This window comes from Dermacentor variabilis, chromosome 1, assembly GCF_050947875.1.
Source record: "Dermacentor variabilis isolate Ectoservices chromosome 1, ASM5094787v1, whole genome shotgun sequence".
Classification (NCBI taxonomy): Eukaryota; Metazoa; Arthropoda; class Arachnida; order Ixodida; family Ixodidae; genus Dermacentor; species Dermacentor variabilis.
The window spans coordinates 137,697,529-137,716,439 of NC_134568.1; the positions used below are offsets into that span (position 1 = coordinate 137,697,529).

General features: G+C 43.5%; 1 protein-coding gene across 2 annotated transcripts in view; it reads left to right on the top strand.

Annotated features, from left to right (window-relative positions):
- The window catches only part of LOC142585288 (putative helicase MOV-10), a 119,161-nt gene that overhangs the window by 73,850 nt on the left and 26,400 nt on the right, over positions 1 to 18,911 (top strand). For both annotated transcript variants that reach the window (XM_075695931.1, XM_075695941.1), the window contains exons 7-11: positions 6,858 to 7,034; positions 12,281 to 12,428; positions 12,506 to 12,667; positions 16,314 to 16,417; positions 17,682 to 17,899. In XM_075695931.1, coding sequence (XP_075552046.1) covers positions 6,858 to 7,034; positions 12,281 to 12,428; positions 12,506 to 12,667; positions 16,314 to 16,417; positions 17,682 to 17,899 — 809 coding nt within the window. The remainder of the gene's footprint in view (positions 1 to 6,857; positions 7,035 to 12,280; positions 12,429 to 12,505; positions 12,668 to 16,313; positions 16,418 to 17,681; positions 17,900 to 18,911) is intronic.

Sequence of the window (18,911 nt, forward strand, 5' to 3'; positions counted from 1 at the left end):
AAATATTCACCCGCCTGTCTCTCGTGTAAACACCGGCACGCGCTCTTTTTATTTTCCGACACCAGCAAGTCTTTTCCCAACTCATCGCATGCTGCATTCACAGCTATCTCCACCAACCACATTGCGATGAGCATATTCAGCTATAGACAATCACAGCATGTGGAGCATGGTGCAGTTTGAAGCATACTACACTCTTTAATAGGCAATAACCCAAATGCGCCTCCATTCCCTACTGCAGGTGTTGCCAAGTGAGCATACATAGAAGTCTGTGCTATTTGTAAACAACCGTTACAGACAGAAGAATTATGGTAGTGAACTGAAGCTTTTCACAGAAATAGTTCAGTATGCAGACAGACTAGAGGTACTTTCAAAAGTGTGCTGGGGGAGTAAGCACGGATAATGACTAAAATTGTTGATAGTTGCGTTTTCGCTCTGGTGGAATTGTATGCATCATATTCCGGCATCGCTAACCAGTTCGATTTCATTTAGGTTTCCCATCTCTGTTTTAAAACACTGCGCAATAGAAAAACAATAACATGCGTCTCAGGTTGCTTGGGCACCACCAGCTTGATGCACATTGGCGTCTCGTGGTGTTGTTATGATTCAAACTGAGTGTAAGCAAGCCGGTTGTCGGAGAAGAACAACGTTTATTGCCGGTGGGATGCTGGCATATATGGGACCAGGAGCGTGACGTCACTGGTCACGATGCCGCGTTGCTGGCAGCTGTGCTACATCTTCCCCTTTTTTTTAAATAAACAGTTAGTTTAACGTCTCTCAGGCAATGGGTACAGACAGGGCTTGCGGCGTTGCCGTGTGCTTCATCGTAGCTCTGGGAAAGGCGGTTCGATGTCTGGGACATCAGACTCTAGAGGATCGTGTGGTTGTGGGGCCACGTCGCATAGATGCTCTCGGGTCCGCCTGAACTCCTGGCTGTCTTCTGTTTTCAGGATCGCTGAACGTGGTGCTTCCGCTGGCCTTAGGAAAACAGCAGGTGCCCAGGTCCAGTGAAGAGTGTCGTATGCTCTTACCTGTTGCCCTGCGATAGAGGTGCAACTGTCTGGAGCCGCGGTTGTAGTAGATTTTCTGGCGCTGACGGATTTCCTGCAGACGGCGGTGAACGGCTCTGCAGGGCACCGTCTCTGGCACCAGGTGTGTTGTGGGTACTGGGAGCAGGGTTCTCGTCAGTCGTCCCATGCGTCTCAGCACAGGGGACTTCAGCACCGCATCCCTAGGGGTATTGCGCCACTTAAGTAAAGCCATTTGGAAGTTGGCTGTCCTATACGAGCACTTCTTTAGTAGTTTCTTAGCCTGTTGGACAGCCCTCTTAGCCATTCCGTTAGAGCGCGGGTAATGCTGGCTCGAAGTTATGTGTCCGATACTTAATGTGCTCAGAAACTTTGAATTCTGCGCTGTGGAACGGTGGGCCGTTATCACTGCACAGCTTTAAGGGAAGTCCATGAACAGCAAAAATATCCGTACACCATGATTTCAGCAGTTTTGCAGTGACGTTTTGGAATTCATGTATCTCAAAAAAGAAGGAATAGAAGCCTACAATTATGGCAAACTGTCGGCCACCATAAGAGAACAAGTCCATTCCTACAGTTTCCCAGGGTAAACTAGGCACTTTGTGACACAAAAGTGGCATCTTCGGGTTCCGTGATTGATGCGTTTGGCAGATCTTACAAGCTCTACAGTACTGTTCAATATCCGTGGACATGCTGGGCCAGAACATAACGGTTCTCGCTCGTTCTTTGATTTTGTTTGCTCCCGAATGTGCGCTGTGAAGGAGGCTCAATATTTCTGCTCTCTTCGAGTGTGGTACGATTACCTTATTGCTGCAGAACAGTAGGCCATCCTGGGTGTGTATGTCCTCCCGGAATGACCAGTAGGGGTGCACGGCTTCCGGGATATCACGTTTATCGTCCGGTTAGCTTGTTTCCACATATCCTTGTAGCTTGAGCAGGGTTGGATCGCTATCGGTTGCTGTGAGGAGGTCTTCGATGCGTGCTTTGGAAGCAGAAACAAAATCGAGCACATTTACTTGAAACTGTGCGGTCTCTTCCGCCATGCACACTTTGCTAAGAAACTGTGACAAAGCATCCGCAAGAAATAGCTCCTTGCCTGTTTTGTAGATAACATTAATGGGATAGCGCTGCAAGGTGAGCCTCATGTGTTGTGAACGAAGGGCTCACTGGTGCAGTTGCTTCTCGAAAACCGAGACCAAAGGGCAATGATCAGTTTCAACCGTTACTTCTGGCTGACCGTAAATGTAATCGTGGAATTTCGTGCAACCATGCACAATCGCAAGCGTTTCTTTTTTAATTTGCGCATAGCGCTGTTGTGTTTCCGCGAGTGACTGAGACGAAAAAGTGACAGGGCGGCCTTCTTGAAGAAGCACCGCACCAACACTGAATTGGCTCGCGTTGACTGAGAGGGTGACATTTTTTTTTCGAGTCAAAGTAGGATAGCACAGGTGCTTGCGCCAAGGACTGCCGCAACTTTTCGAAACTTTTTTCCTGCTGTTTGGTCCATACCCATGCAATGTCTTTGTGCAGTAAGGTTCGCAGCAGGGCAGTAACGTCAGGCATGCTTGGAATGAGTCGCTCTACGAAATTAATCATTCCAAGAAAAACTTGCATTTGCCGGCATTGCCTGGAGTAGACCCATTGTGGGTCTACTCGCAGGCCCTCTGCACTGAATATGTAGCCAAGGTAATGCACATGGGGCTGCAAGAATGCGCATTTCTTGAGGTTCAGTCTAAGGTTGTGTTCTTTACAGCATGTCAACAAGAGTTTCAAGTCGTAATCATGCTCTTCTTTAGTCCTTCCCCAGAGAAGTAAGTCGTCCATGACTACCGCTACACACAGTAACCCTTCTAACAGGTGGTGCATTGCTGCTTGGAAAATCTCTGGGGCCGAGGGGATGCCAAACGGCATTCGAGGAAACCGATAGCGACCATACGCTGTGCTCATAGTGCCAAGTTTTGAGCTTGACTCGTGCAGTTTAATCTGCCAAAATCCAGATGCCGCATCTAAAGTTGCAAAAAAGAAAAAAAAAAAAAAAAAACTGCCTCGGAAAGTCATGGAACTATGTCCTCTATTGTTGGCATAGGATAGTTCTTGCGTAACAGTGACTTGTTTAGCTCTATTGGTTCCAGGCAAATGCGTACTTTGTCCTTTTTCACTTCTGTGATTATGGGACTGGACCATTTCGTAGGTTCGGTTACCTTTGTTATTACTCCTTGTTCTTCCATGCACTGTAGTTCCGCCTTCGCCTTGTCTTGAAGGGCCACAGTGACTCTTCTAGCTGGCACGACAATACCCGTGGCACCGGGCTTGAGCTTCATTTTGTACTCGAAGTCCCTTAGCTGGCCGAGCCTTTTGAAGACTTCCGCAAAAGGCTGTGCTGGGGGGTAAATATGTTCGCATTCAGTGCTCTGCAAGCGGCTGATGTTCTGCCACTCAGTGTTACAGGCACGTTCTGCCCTACAATGAAAAATGTTTCTTCGTGAGATTTGTTGTTCGCTGAAAGTAACAGCTGTACTTTTTCATGCGATGCAGTTTTGTGTCCAAAAATTGCTGTAAGCGTGACCAAGCAGGATTCTGTTGGCTTATCTGGCAGTGTCTCAATGTCTCGTTTCCAAATAATGCAGCAGTTTGTGCCCGTGCCTAATTTGGACGTCATTGGTGTGCATTCAATATGAACCATCGCATTCCAGTTGTCTGTTCTTATGGTACGCACCGTTCAAGTTTGCAAGAAATAGTCCTCGTCTGCTTCTAGACGCAGCTTACGCAAATCTCTGTGTCTCTGAACTGTGTCTTGTGAAGTTTCCAAGAAATAGTCCTCGTCTGGTTCTAGACGCAGCTCATGCAAATCTCTGCGTCTCTGAACCACGTCTCGTGATGGCGGCGACATCTTGCATACTTGGGCAAAATGGTTCCGCATGCCGCACTTTTTGCAAGTCTTTCCGTTTGCAGGGCATACTTCGCTGCGATGTGTTTTGTAGCCGCATTTACTGCATACGTTTCTGTTACTTGCTACTGCATAAACTCTCATTACCTGAGCGGTTGCAGCTGCTTCGCTTATCTCGCGAAACTGCTGTTTCCCTTGCTTATGGGCACGACAGATATCGACAGTCTTCTGATACGAAGGGTTTTCAGCGATCAACTTTTGCTGCAAATTCTTGTCTCGAATACCCAGAATAATGCGGCTGCGCAACATGCAATCTTCTAGCGCTCCAAATTCGCAGTTTTTAGCTAGTATACGCAGTTTGGTCAACCGTTCACTGAAGCTCTCTGCTTCCTTTTGGTTTCTTGATCCGAAATGGAATTCCTGAAAGGTTAGATTCGTTTCAGGCTTGTAGAAATCCTCAAATTTCTGTAACCACATGTCGACATCATTTTTGTCTTCTCCTGCTTCAAACTTGAATGTGCTGTACACCTTTCTAACCTCCTCACCAATCTTTACTAGCAACGTGGCTACCTGCACATCTTTGCTCTGCTTGCTCAGCTGAGTGGCAGTAGAAAAAAAAAGGTAAACTCACTCTTCGAAGTTTGCCATCCAAGCCAAGCGTTGCCTGATGTGTCCAAGCGCTTCGGCAGTGGAAGAAGGGGCGCTGGGGTCGACATGCTGACTAGGGATCGCTGCCACCATGTAAGCAAGCCAGTTGTTGGAGAAGAACAGCGTTTATTGCTGGTGGGACGCTGGCATATATGGGAACAGGAGTGTGACGTCACAGACCATCATGCCGCGTTGCTGGCAGCTTTGCTACACTGAGTAGGCGCATCAAAACTTTCTGCCAAAATGCCCCGTTGAAAGAAGCTGCTGACCTTGGCTGAATTCGAGGAATGCGAACATAAGCTTGCCAAAACTGCAAAACCAACAACATGTGTCTTGGCCAGGCAGCTCGAGCCCCATCACTTAGGCATCTTGTGCTGCAGTGATTTGCACAATACACTGCATCCCTAAATATCAACTGCAGTTGTTTCTTTGAATCTTACTTCTTTTTGGGGTTAGTAAGTTTTTTCTCGTGTTTTTTTCGAGAATGTATGAATGAGGTTCTACTGTATATGTTTCTGTGAGTGGTTTCACTTGTTTGAATAAGGTGTTTGTGTCCAAACGGACACCATTACCCATGTTAATTGTTGATGAAATTTGCCAGAAAAATCCTGAACTTTGGGCTATGAGCCAATAAAAACACAGATTTATCCCCGGTTTTCCTCTTTGAATGTAACACCCAATTTTAAACCCTGAATATTGAAAAATATGAAACCTGAAGATGAAGGACCCTACTTATATGCCCATGGTACCAATGGTGAATTGATATTCCTGGTGTTGCACCGTTACTTATTGAACATTATTGCTGACATACAATACTGTGGCTTTCATACTGACAGCTGTTTATCTGTAAAAGTATGTATCAATGAGCATTAATATAATAAAGACTATTTAAACAGTCTACAGTTCTACAGTTCCCTGTAGAAGGCATGAGCATTGCACGTAAACATAATCTTAAAGCCACCATCACAACAGCAACAAGACAGAGTGCATCAAAGAGAGACACATGAACATTTGATTTAGACCTACCAGAAGTAGACAATGCTTGTGTTGCCAGATTACATTGTGTCCAATTAGGTGGGACATAATTCGAGTTGAGGTGGAATGCCTCTGCCTATGAGGAGGGTCATCTTTAATTACTTGTAGCTCTTACTTACTGACGGACAGAAAACCAGCCTCTCCATTTGCTGACGAAGCATTTGCACTGGGATACATGTGATGCATGTGGCACATTGTCACAGGTCACTGTTTGGAACCTAGCGTCATCTTCTGCAGTGTTTATCTCAGCAGCTTGCTAGCCAGAAGAGGAAATTAGCAGACATACGAGCATGAAAGGGCACGCATGCATTGTGGCATGTCTCAATGACTGGAGCTTACTTTGTGAGAGGATGCAGCTATGTAGTTTGATATGGGCCTGTGGATCCTACAAAATTTTGTCGCTGTCTGTACATATTGCGTTGCATATATCATTGTAACAAAGTAAGCATTGAACAGTGCTCCACTGAAGCTTCATTGAGTCCTTCACACATCCATTCAGTAAAACCATACAGTCATTAGGGTGTGAAGATTGGAAGCTCAGTACTAGGTAGGCCACACAGTACACCATTGGTATTTCTGTAGTGTAGGCTATGTTCCAATTTCTGTCTGTAGGCCTGTGTTCTGGCTGGCCTTTGTTATGCCAGATTCACATTACATGCATTTTTTAGAGAGAGAGTGTGTACATGCATGTGGATGCGTGCATGTATGCATCTTGTGTGTATGCGTGCATGTGTGCATGTGTGTTTGTATGTGTTAGTATTTGAGCAGTTGTAGTTTTCGTCTTGCATTCTTCTTCGAAGTTCTGTGTTATCCAAAGCAATGCCTCATTTGTTGAATGACCATATACAGGGTGCCCCAGCTAACTTTAGGCAGAGTTTAAAAATATATGAATGCCACATAGCTGGGCAGAACTGAGGCAATGTTCTTTGCCGTCACTTGGAGATACTCAAATTATTTTTTTCATTCCACTTAATTACATTATTAGTCTTAATTAATGAGATTCTGAGATATTATAATTAGATAAAAAGTGTCAATGAGAAAATTGTAGAGCGACATGAAAAACTCCTGATACAGCTTTCTGTTGCTCAATGCATGCTGCATAAAAGGGTTTTTACGAGCATGAAAGAAGCTTGCGAATGTAAAGTGCCTTGAGCGGCCAGTCACACGGCAATTTTGCGTGCATTTGCGGGCTTCTTTTTTACGTGCATTTGTGCGCTGTGTGTTTTGGGTCATAATTATCTTATATGTGGTGTTTATTTCAGATTTGAAAGGATGTACGTGAGAGGAATGAAATTTGACGTGCGATTCACTTACAACCGACTGCCTTTGCGACTGATGCACCGTGCAATAGGCATGCTTGAAAAAGTTGACTTATGGAGCTTTGTTCTTCCAAAGTGCACCTTTGCATCACAGCCCAGCCTAAAGATTGGCCGACTTCAGTGAGCCTGTCTCATTTTTGTCCCATATGAAAGTACTTTTGGCTCGTAGATTATTATTGTTCGTTTTTTTTTAATTCTTTTTTTCCCTTTTTTTGTGCTGGCAGCATTGACTGCCTCTCCTTATGGGCGCAATGTGTTCCACTCAGTTTGTAACAGGCGGTACCTGGGCAATGGACCTTTACCATGTCAGAAGAGTGCCTCTAGCAGCTGCCGCTGAAATCACAACTGGGGGTCAGGCTGGCATGACTTGACGAATCTGACTGCATGTGCTCTGTTAGTTGCAGTCACTGTGTGACTACGCTTGTGCGCTGTCATGCTTCCTGTGTGTGTGTGTGCTGTGCTCTTGTGACTTGCTTCTTTGAAACGGGCACAAGTGTGCTCTAGTTGCACCCTTTTTAGAAGAGCTAGTGCATGAACTTGTGCACCCAACTTAGTGAACCCATCATTGAATTCTATTTTGCTTCCTCGAACCCCCAACAGCGCAGTCATCAAATTTTTAGAGGAAAGCTGTCTTTGACTGTATTAAGTGTACTGTCTGTCCACTGACACTCTTTGCGGTGCGAGAGAGCGTAACTGAGAGTATCTCAAAGGAGCTACAGTACTGTCATGGATTGTCTTACGTTTGAACATTGGCAGACAAATCTGATAGCTCGCCAGCAAAAGATAATATAAATCTCATTTGAGCATCTTTATAACGTCTACATGTATGTTAGACATGACTCCTTTGTTATTTAGCACTACATAGCTTCAGCGGTCACTGAGTGGGGTATGATAAGCTCAATTGTGCTAAGAGCTTTGCAACGGTTTGGCTAGTAGAAGCGTTTAATGTGCTACGTTGTGTTCGAAAACGCAGTTCCACTCTGAAGATTGGTCAGCTCTGTAATGGGTTGAATGTTTTTGTCTTTCACACACAGCATAAAGAACTGTGCGGTGGTGTGGGGAACTCAACCAGCACTTCGGCATCTTTAAATTAAGCACTTTAACAATGCTTGTCATATACTCTGTGAACGAGGCGCCAGTGCCAGGTCAAATTCCAAAGCTGTCTTATCAGCTTTCAAAAATAACCCCATGATAGCACGGACAATTAATAAGAGACCTTCTGGTGCGCCAGTGAACGCTGGTTTTGGTCCAAAGACCGAATCGGAGCCCAGAGTTGTTGAAACAAAATATATTCTTCAAATAAGGCAGTTTCATACATACATGGGCACTTCAGCTAGGCACATCACAATGCAGTTCAGATGGGTGTTAACAAAACTCTGGAAAATAAGGAATGACAAGTACTAAAGGCTCAGCATGTACAGTACAGAATTAATAGGAGTACCAAGTGTCCACTGGTATTCACCAGTGCTGATCTTGAGCCAGACATCCTCGGCGTAACTCGAGGCAAATCTCGAAGAAGGGGCTTCTTCCGAAAATGCAGACCCCCGAGGAACTTGTCAGCTAGCTTGCCGGGGAATCTCCTTCTTCTGCAGACAGTCGGTCTACGCATCACATCTCTTCCCCGGCGTAGTCTGGTACTCCCCACTGATTCCAGCACGGCACTTTTATCGCCTTCGCCGACATTTCTCGAACTTTCTGACGGAGTCGTGCTCCCATAGCATGAATAAAGCCTGGAAATCTTCTAGACATTTTTTGCGTCTTCGGCCGCGGCCACTGAAACGTCTTCAAGGAGGGTGGCGACTCATCTGTTAGTGCATGTTTGGGCTGCCACCCTCCTCTTGCTCTGCTCGTCGTGTGTTGGGGTGCGAGAGGGTGTTTGGCATGTGCCCGCTCTCCCTCCTCTCTTTTCATACTATAACATTCGCATATCTTGTTGAAGCTTCTAGTCTCCTTTGATTGTGTTGGTTGTCTGTGGGATATGCGCTCTCTCCCTCTGTCGAAGCTGCCGCGGGGCCGACGTGCTCCTTTGCTGGCTTGGGTGGTAGGCGGTGCATGCTTTATTTATGTGCGATTTGATTATGCGCACTTTTGTGACAATGCTTCATGTCCATTTCCAACTGGTTCCAATGGTTAGACTCCAGTCATTATAATCTATAAAATAAGCTAAACATGTCAGTCCCCGACTGAGCAGAATGATGCATAATAGGCAGGAAAGGGGTGTTGCACGATTAGTTCGAAGCCGGTGATGAGCATATATATAAAAAGCTTCGCACTCGTTATCATAGCAGTATGCTGCCAAGAGAGAGCTGCAGCCGGGACCTTCCCATCAACTGACCGAAGCTGAAAAGTCAGAATCTCCCAAAGAAGCGGTGCGTTGGCGGATGCAAACTCTTCGAAATTTCTATACAGAAGGTGGTGCAGAAGGTCGAAAAGAAGAGGAACGAAAGGAAAAGAGTCGTGAGAAACCACCTCATAGCTGCTTTTCTCAACAGTTGAGCTAAGGAAACCAAAGAGTGATTGCAGTGTAACAGGCTTTTCATTTTTTACTGCACATAAGAAGGACAGTATAATCTTGTAAGTGCCTGCCACAGATGCGAGATGATTGCCATGTTTAGATTGACACTGCGCATTACCTGCTTCTTTTGGTCTAGGCAGCGGACAATACAGGAGGACAAGAGGAAAAGATGGGGCCATGCATATTGCCAATTTTAAGCTGCCTTTTGTTCTCGTTTATTGTGTGCTACCTGCATCATTGATAAGGTCGCCAGCCTATTCTCAACACATTCATACATAATACTGCACCCACTACACTTTTCTGGGAGCATGTACGATAGCAGCAGGAAGCATAAACATTCTGACTGCTTAGTTTTACAATCTATGGCAGCGCGTTGCTCTTACTAGAACACACACAAAGCATGCGCGGTGTCGCAGCATGGAGAGTGGTGCTGGCGGAGCGGATGACCCCCATAGTAATGGCATGGCAACCCTTTACGTGATGCATGGAACGGAATCCAGCCGCGTATGCTTAGACAGTGCACTTGGAACAGGTCCGTTCAAGTCTGAAGCTGCCTTCTGTAAGGTCAGTGTCCCACAGGGTATTGAGACTTGTAATGAAATGTGAAAAGTCGCAAAATGTAACAAGCTGTTATTTCACTGCTTAACTGATCTGCGTTGTACAGTCGATTTCATATTAAAGTAAGATGCTTTCAATTGCTGGTTATGTTTACACTTAACAGCACAAAAAATCCGAGGACACCTAAGCACTTCTTATTAGTTGTGAATGCGAAAGCATTAATGTCCATTTGAATGCCACTAAGTGGTCCTTCGAGTTATGAACTCCTTGTAGGCAAGTGAGTGCATTGAGACGCTTGGCCAACTCCTCCTAGATAGCACAAGGCCGGTGCACTTCAATCCATGACGTTATGCTACCTTGCTTGACTGCCATAGAATCTAATGGGGACGACCTGCCATGGTTGCTCAGTGGCGATGGTGTTGGGCTGCTGAACATAAGGTCGCGGGATCGAATCCCGATGACGGTGGCTGCATTTCGATGGGGGCAAAATGCGAAAGCACCCGTGCACTTCGATTTAGATGCACATTAAAGTACCCCAAGTGGTCTAAATTTCCGGAGTCCTCCACTACGGCGTGCTTCATAATCAGATCTTTGTTTTCGCACGTAAAACCCCATAATTTAATTTTTTCTCATGGGCACGCTGCCAAGTAAGCCGCGGTGATTTTGACATCACTGCTTTAATCACACCGGGCTTGCCAATGGAAATTTCAGTCCAAGTAGCATGATGTCATAAAGCAGAGTGCACAGGCTTGCTATCTAGGAGGCGCTGGTTTAGCCCAGTGGGTAAGACACTTGGCTTCTGAGCCAGGGATCATAGGTTCGAAACTCACTACCGCCAATGTTTTTCATTTCAAATTGATTCAGTTTTTTTTGTCTATTAATACCTTTATAGTGATTACCGAGGCGAAGCTAGAACGGGCGGGCAGGCACATGTATTCAGTCATGATACCCTAATACTCATGATGAGCACTCAAGCTAGTGCCAGTGAGAGTAGTGCTTTCATAAAAGTGTGCGGTCATTGTGGCTGGTGGCAGTGCTTTTGACACTGTTTTGGAGGCACACATGCTGGGAACGGGTCGTGCAAGAGCTGAACAGGATTCCCTGATGTTGGCTTACTCCTTTGTGAGGAAGGAGGCATGAAGGTGGTTAGCTGTTGGAAAACTAAGGCACATTGCATTGCTTTCGCTTCACTGGAGTAGTAAAAAATGTAGCATTAGGAGGAAGTGGGAGCGAGAGAGGTTGGGAATACAGAGAAATCAAAATCTGCTTCGAGTTAAAGTGATTGGCAGTGCCCCCCTTCTAGTGGAAAAGCTGTAAAATTACAGGCAGATTGGTTATGTACATTGCTTGTTCAGTATAAGGGAATGGTGTGCAGACTGTATGCCCAAGCAATTGCAGTGAACTATATACCACACAATATCCACTGCCATAATACACCACTGCATGCTGCAGTATTTGCAGTTTGCAGAAAATTAACATAGTAAATGTGCTTCTGTAGGTGCTGTAATAGCATTGACGATGAGGTAAATTAGCGCCACAAAAAGTCAATGCACAGAGGAAGGTAACCGTCTTTGACTTGTGCGTGTTCTTCTTTCTAGGTATCTAATTCCTTTAGGGCACATGCATGACAGGTTCATATGTATGCGAAACCCTTCCTGCTATTAAACAGTTGTATGTAGTGGTAGTCTTTGTCTGGGGTGCACAACACAAAGGTGGGGGCCGTGAAGTGGCTTACATTTTTTTTCATCGATTTTGAGTATTTTTTTGCCTTTCAGTGTGCACACCCAGTAGCCAGATTTAATTGTCATAGCCGATGTTGCTGTGTGGGAGCATTGTAATACATAAGCGTTTTATTTTGCTATACAACACTTGCAAAAGTTGACGATGCCTCGGCTGCTCATTGTTATGTCCAATATACCATGTGTCCCAGCTAACGTTAGCCAAGGTGTTTAAAGAAAAAAAAAATATTAAAAAATTGCGGTGCAATGATAGACTTTCGACCTTGTCGGAGGTCTGACGACTGAATACTGTAGGTTTTAAAGTGGTATCTTGCACCATGTCTTTAAAATCTTTTTTTTTTTCTTTCAACAGCTTGGCTAACATTGGCTGGGACACCCTATACTGCTAAAACCAGTATCATTATAAGTGGGTTCGATTGTATTTTGAATTTTTCGTTTGTTGGCCGATTTCATTGCATAACAGGGTCCTTTCTTTTTTAGTTCTTAAGTGTCCCGGGAAGTAAACAGGTGGCAAGCTGACTTTTCCTCTGACTTTTTAAAAAATTTTTTGCAAGGCTCTTCAACCAGAAAATAGCATCCAACCCAGAGCAGTTTACAGCTGTGAAGAACATTCTTCTTGGCCTGCACCGACCTTATCCGTACCTCTTGTTTGGCCCTCCAGGCACAGGAAAAACTGTGACTCTTGTAGAAGCACTAAAGCAGGTATATATTAAAAATTTTCCCAGATTTGGTTCTGTTCTTGTTGATGCGTCATGGTAACTTGTTCTTTAATGTTTTAGGTCTGCACCCTGATTCCATCAAGTCACGTGCTTGTTGTGGCACCTTCAAATAGTGCTTGTGATGTCCTTGCCGAGCGGCTCATAGACCACATGTCATCTACAGAAGTCTTCCGCATGTATTCAGCATCTGTGCACCCAACTAATATGTCCAAGAAATTGGTGGTAAGCATTGCAACCTGTTTCAAATTTAAACATACATTTTTAACCTATTTTTTAGCCTCTGACTCCATTTTGTGTCATTTAATATCACAAAAAATATGCATTGTCATGTTGTAGTGACAATGAAGAACCAGATAGTGCCACAACTGTGAGTCATGGATTGGCAACAATAATTGTATATGAGAGCAAATACCTTCACTGAGTAGCTTCTACCAGAAAAACTGAGTGTCCTTGCAGCATGAGCTTGCAGCAAGGAATTAGAAGGGTACAAGGAGTATAGCTACTAGATGAATGTGGCTGTTACACTGGCATTCACTATGGCCTAGGCTTTGTATGTTACGGTCTTGGACGAGGATAGTACTCACTGTGTTCATGTTTATAAGTTTGTTTTGCTTTTACACATGAATGGTTTTTTTTTACTCACTATGCTGTTGATGGGGCATAATTAATTTGCTTGCCGTCACATCGCACGCACATTTGCAGCTTTGTCGTGTGAAATGTGTTTGAAGAACTTAACGTGGATGACATACATCAGCATGTACTGTCACGAGCTTTATTTACGAAACATTACACAAGTGCATGGCATATACACTCGTACAGTACCAGTCACAATGCTCTGTGGCCAAAATTGAAAACAAAGGAGGGCAATCCAGTTTTCTGGTGGAAGCCCTTTCATGCCAATGATCCTTTTCAACAGTTTCTTTAGATGAATTATTTTTGAGTGGAGATGGTGTGCTGATAGTACCTATATCACTCCTGTATACCGTGCTTTAGCCTGTCAGATGGCAGTAAATGCTAATTTTTGTTTATATAATATGTCACAAACATCAGGATGTACGATATTGAGTTGAATAATTAGTTTCAGTTTGCTACACAAAGCATACTGAAGTGTGACAGCACAGCATTCTTCATTCTTGACAGCCAACTGGAAGCATGTGCCTGCAGTGAGTGTCAGCAGGTGACAGAACAATGTTGCTTTCTCCCCTTGCTTTCAATTTGGCCACAGTGAGTCTTCATTGGTATGGAACAAAGCTGTCAAATGCGTGCGTGTTTCCTTTTATAAAGCTCACTAAAGTACATTACCTCTTTCTGCAGCCTTTAAACTAAAAATTATAAGCGTTGAATTATTGGAAGTTTATGTATTTCTAGTTTGTGTTTGTGAAATAATGTACAGCTTTGGAATAGGGGCTCCAAACATTCTGGGGCCCCAGAGAAATAACATTGTTGCTGCTGTGCATAATCAAGCTTCAAATAGCATTTGGGGTTTGCATTGGGTATAAATATAGTGTGTCACCCCAAACTTGCCCAGAAGTCTTTTGTTAAGATCGCAGCACCCATTCAAGCCACGACTCTCACCTTCCACCAAACCTTTTATGTTTCACTTTTATGTTTGTAAGCAATGAATGATGATGTGGGCTATTGCTTTTCCTAACTTTCTTAAATCATACATTAAACATAAATCACTGCTGTGTTAATTCTGAGAGCGAATAGGGCCTTTAGCTTTAGGTAAATTTATAAGTAAAATTTTATAGACCATCTGTGTTGAGAGGAGGGCTAACCATAAGCAACTTAGAATTATGCATTAACAGACACAAACTTCGCATAGCTTTCTGTAGCCTTTCGATGACAGTTTTGTATTGCATAATTGATGTGCAGTACAGTCGAAGCTTGATTTACTGAAATCCACATTATAACAAACCTTTTTTGTTTACCAGTCTTGGTTCCATTGAACACCATTTAGCAAAGTAATATTGTTCTGCGGTATCAATTTAGTGAAGTCCTCTCGCATCGCATGCACACACCTGGAGCCCTGTGACAAGTGGGAGAATGTCATTCAACAGTGAATTCATTATTTGAACACATTATTTTGCATGTTAATATTGTCTGTAAGCGGCGAAAAACATTGGCCGTCAAGCAAAGGATGGAAAAGGGCTTCAAGATGGAACACACTGCTTTGCCATCTGTTGTTTTACTATAAAACCATGCTGGAAATGCCCCATTTGCACTCGCAGATGTGCTCCTAAACGCACCAGGGTCCAGTTGAAGCAGCAAAATATCATCCAGAAGTAAGCTTATAGCTTATGAGAGCCTTTGTGACGATGAGAGGAGGAGGCGCAGTCTTGGCAGTGTTATGTTGTCTCTTCATCTGGATAGAGTATCGCGAATGACATTACGGCAATCTTGGCCTTGTGAGTCACTTTACCTTTGTAAACTAATTGGCAGTCAAGCATTGGTGGACCTTCATGATGATACAGTTGAACCCACTTATAGTGATAACGGTTCTAAGAATACTATATGCAGTGACAACAATTCAATCTGGCTACTGAGAACACAAAATTCCTTGAAAAAAGAAATAATAAAAAAAATGCGAGTTGCCACACTCACTTGTGTACACACCTTTGCCACACCTGCCCTTGCACCGCACACCTTGCACGGCATGGCATACCTTCGTTGCATTGCCCTATGCAATGCATCATGTGTACCGGAGAGTTGTAAGAGCGTGACGAGAGCGGGGTGCATGAGGCTAGCGATGCATAGGGCAATGTGATGAAGGCATGCTGTGCGGGCATAACGGGGGGTGTAGCCGAGGTGTGCGGCATGCAGGTGAGTGTAGTGGTTTGAATGCTTTTCTTTTGTTTTCCTTGGTTTTGTGTGTTTTTTTGTTTTTCAGTGCAGACATCCAATAGCCAGATTTAGTTCTATCTTTATGCGGCACATGATCTACATGGGAAGTAAGAGAAATGACAGGAAACAGTACTGCCACCAAAGAGGCAACATTGCCAACATGCCTGTTCAGCCACGCTTGCAGATTTAATTGTTATGGCCAGTAATGCTTCATGGGAACATTGTAGTAAGTGGTTTATTTTACCATAGAACACACAAAAGTTCATGGTGTGGCAGCTGCTCATTGTTTGAGTATTGTTAAAACCGGTGAAGCTATAAGTGGGTTCAACTGTGCTTCTTTCTGTCTTAATTAAAATGTTTGAATATTTGTCTCCTCTACCTTTTTCGTGCAGCCCGGTTATAACAATTATCTGTTATAATGATGGGATTTTCTTGTCACTTAAATATTGTTACAGTGAGTTCGATTGCATATGGATACGCATGGTGTAATGCGACTGCCCCAACCTGCAGTAGATCCAGTCTTTGCCCTTGATGTGATCTCTACCACATCCCCCAGTGCTTTTGATACCATATTGCTGGTCAAGTTTCTTGGTTGATTCTGTTGATAAATGCTTACTGATAAGATGCTATTCACCAGGAAAAATATAGGAACCTGTGAAATAATTTGTACTGCTGGAACATACGAACTGTGACTTAACTAAATTTTCTATTTAATGAAATAATTGGCTCCAAGTACAATTTCGTTAAATAAAGCTACGAGTATTTACATGCAGATGTGTATAACTGCAGGTAAGATAAGTATGGACTCAACGTAGGAGCTTTTGTGAATCATGGTGGTTTTCACAGCTCACATTACTCTAAGAATGATGATCTATATAGTCTTAAATACGTTACATTGGGTTTTGTGGGTATTATAATGGTAACTAATGAAAGTTTTATTTAAGTGCAGTTTGTATGAAACTGTTTATAAACCAATGCTGAAACGTGCGATGTTAATACAAATTGAGGTCTTGTTTCTTTTTAGAAAGTCTCAAACTACAACCATGCTGAGAAGGTGTTCGTCTATCCATGCTCTGAACAGCTAATGAGATACAAAGTTATTGTGGCGACATTGGCATGCACTGGCAAGTAAGCACATTTAAAATCCTAGCATAATCTTTGTCTTTTTTGTGATGCCATATATTGTACCTATATCTCAATGAATGTATTGGCCAGGGGGCTAATTATCAAGTTAAAAGCTGTAGACAGTGTGCCTTCTAGTTTATGAAGAGCATTGTTCTTGAACAAAAATTAAAAAAAAAGACAGTTGCCAAAATGTTATTATTACTCAACTGAAGGAAGTTCTTCTAGAAACATATTAAATGGAGGAAGAGGGTCATGAGCTGTTGTCTACACAGAAATCTGGATGCAGTGTGAAAAAGCTGTGCTGCGAGATGGTCAGACATGCTTGCTGATGTCTAGTGACATTTTGAATTTATTCTTTGGCTGCATACAAAGGTCAGGTTTTTAATGGCGAGAACAAGTGCACAAGGCCTGTCAGATTGTTGTTTTATTTTTGTCTGAGTAGATGTTGGAACTGATGACAGATCTTGTAGGCAAGCAAGCTGTATTTCAATGGGTAAAATTTGCTCACTTACTTCACCAAGCAGCTTGCACTCACGCACTAAATGCACAGATGCCTAAGCTCAAGTAAACAAGTAGACTTTTTTTTTTTGGTACTGTTCGGATAAATGAATGGTGTCATTTTCCTGAAGCCATGCACCTCTTTAAAGGGCCCCTGCAACACTGTTTGAACATGACAAAGTAGAACAAGCCTGCCAGTCATCAGTGTTGTGGGCATCTCAGGCAAATAACCTACATTTACACATACAGCAGCGAAGCTATAGTCCCACTCATCTCGCTCAAAAGGCTGATGGCCGACCCCTGTGGCTGCTTGAAATTCGTGCCATCTTTCAGTTGTCATGCCATTGTAGATGTGTTGAAGACGGCAAACAACAAAGCAATATAAATGAAGGTTAACTGCAGCTAGAAGGGTATTGGAGATAGTTCTGAGTGAAACCGCTGAAGTTGCATGGCCATATGAAAAGATACTGGAGAACTTGGAGCACGATGAGGCATTACTGGGTAAACCTGGGTCTCAGCTTACAACACGCTGATAATGATGAAAAGAGAAGGCAGTTATTAAGGCTGCCAAGGGTCTTCTTTTGGCTTTGCACGGCGCAATTGATACAGAATAATTTTTTTTTTTTTTGCTAGAGAAGAACCTTGGAGCATTGCCCTTTAATGTGCAAAGTACTTTCCAACTTCTTTACAGGGTGGGCAGAAAGTTTTTTAAATGTGTAATTACAGTGGAGTTCTGTCGAGCTTAGTGTGTGCTGGGTTTGTGCTGCAGGCTGGTGACAGCTGACTTTGCATTGAACCATTTCACGCACATCTTCGTGGATGAGGCAGGACAATCTCTGGAGCCCGAGTGCCTGATCCCTGTCGTTGGGCTCATGTCACCCTGGGACCCGAAAAAGAGGGGTCCAGGTGGCCATTTCATTCTGGCTGGAGACCCCAAGCAACTGGGACCTGTCATCCGGAGCCGGCTAGCGCAGCATTATAACCTTGGTATGAACAGACATGGACATATTTGGCCTTCCCAGCCCACTGCTGAAACATTTTGTGAATCCATTGGAGATTACGCAAAGTACCTAGAGGGAAACAGCACATGTAACACTTTTCCAACATTAATACGCAATAGCAGAACATTGGGTGCAATGCTGGCTCACCCTGAACTGTGTGACTCACTTTTTTAAAGAAAAATTCAGCAATGTCTCATTGGCATGGCTTGCCACATGGTGTATACCTTTACTATATACATTCGCAACCAAATTTTCTTTTATAGATACCGAAGCATTAATATCTCATGGTCACTTATGCAGATGGAAAATTATGACAACATAAGCTGACACTGAAATGGCTTTGCACATTATGTGGTTTTGTGGTAAAGCATACTTTAGTATGCAAAATTTGATTTTGTCACCGTCCACCAGCTCTGGTTTATAGCAGCCAATATACACAGCAAAATGTATCCGCTGCATTGTTACCATGTTATTGAAGACAAGGTATTCTTTGGAGACTTCAGATTGATTTGGTGTTCGTGGGATCTGGGTATCTGGCCGCTTTCATCTCATCAAATTATATGATTTGAGGCCTTCAAGTACACATAGAACGATGAAAAAGTTGCCAAAATGAAACTTCAAATGAAAAAGACAGACCAAGTTAGCAGTTAAGAACAGTAATAATGCTTAATTAGCACAAAAAACACTGAAATGAAACCCAAATGCGCTCGTTCAAACTGTGTGCTCCCATCCCGGAGATAGTGCAGTCTAAACGACAAACCACTTGGTACAACTAATGTGGCCAAGAAGACCTTGTCTTTCTTCAATGTCAATCACTGTTGACTCGCCTTTCTCAAATCTATAAATGACACATTAGAGATAATTTCTATAAATAATGTGTAGAGATACACTACACTGCACATGTGTAGAAGTAATTCCTAATGAGTTACAGGCTTGTGCACCACCTTGTGGCTGCAGTGTTTGTAGCAGGTATATTGAAGAAAGTGACTGGTGACCTG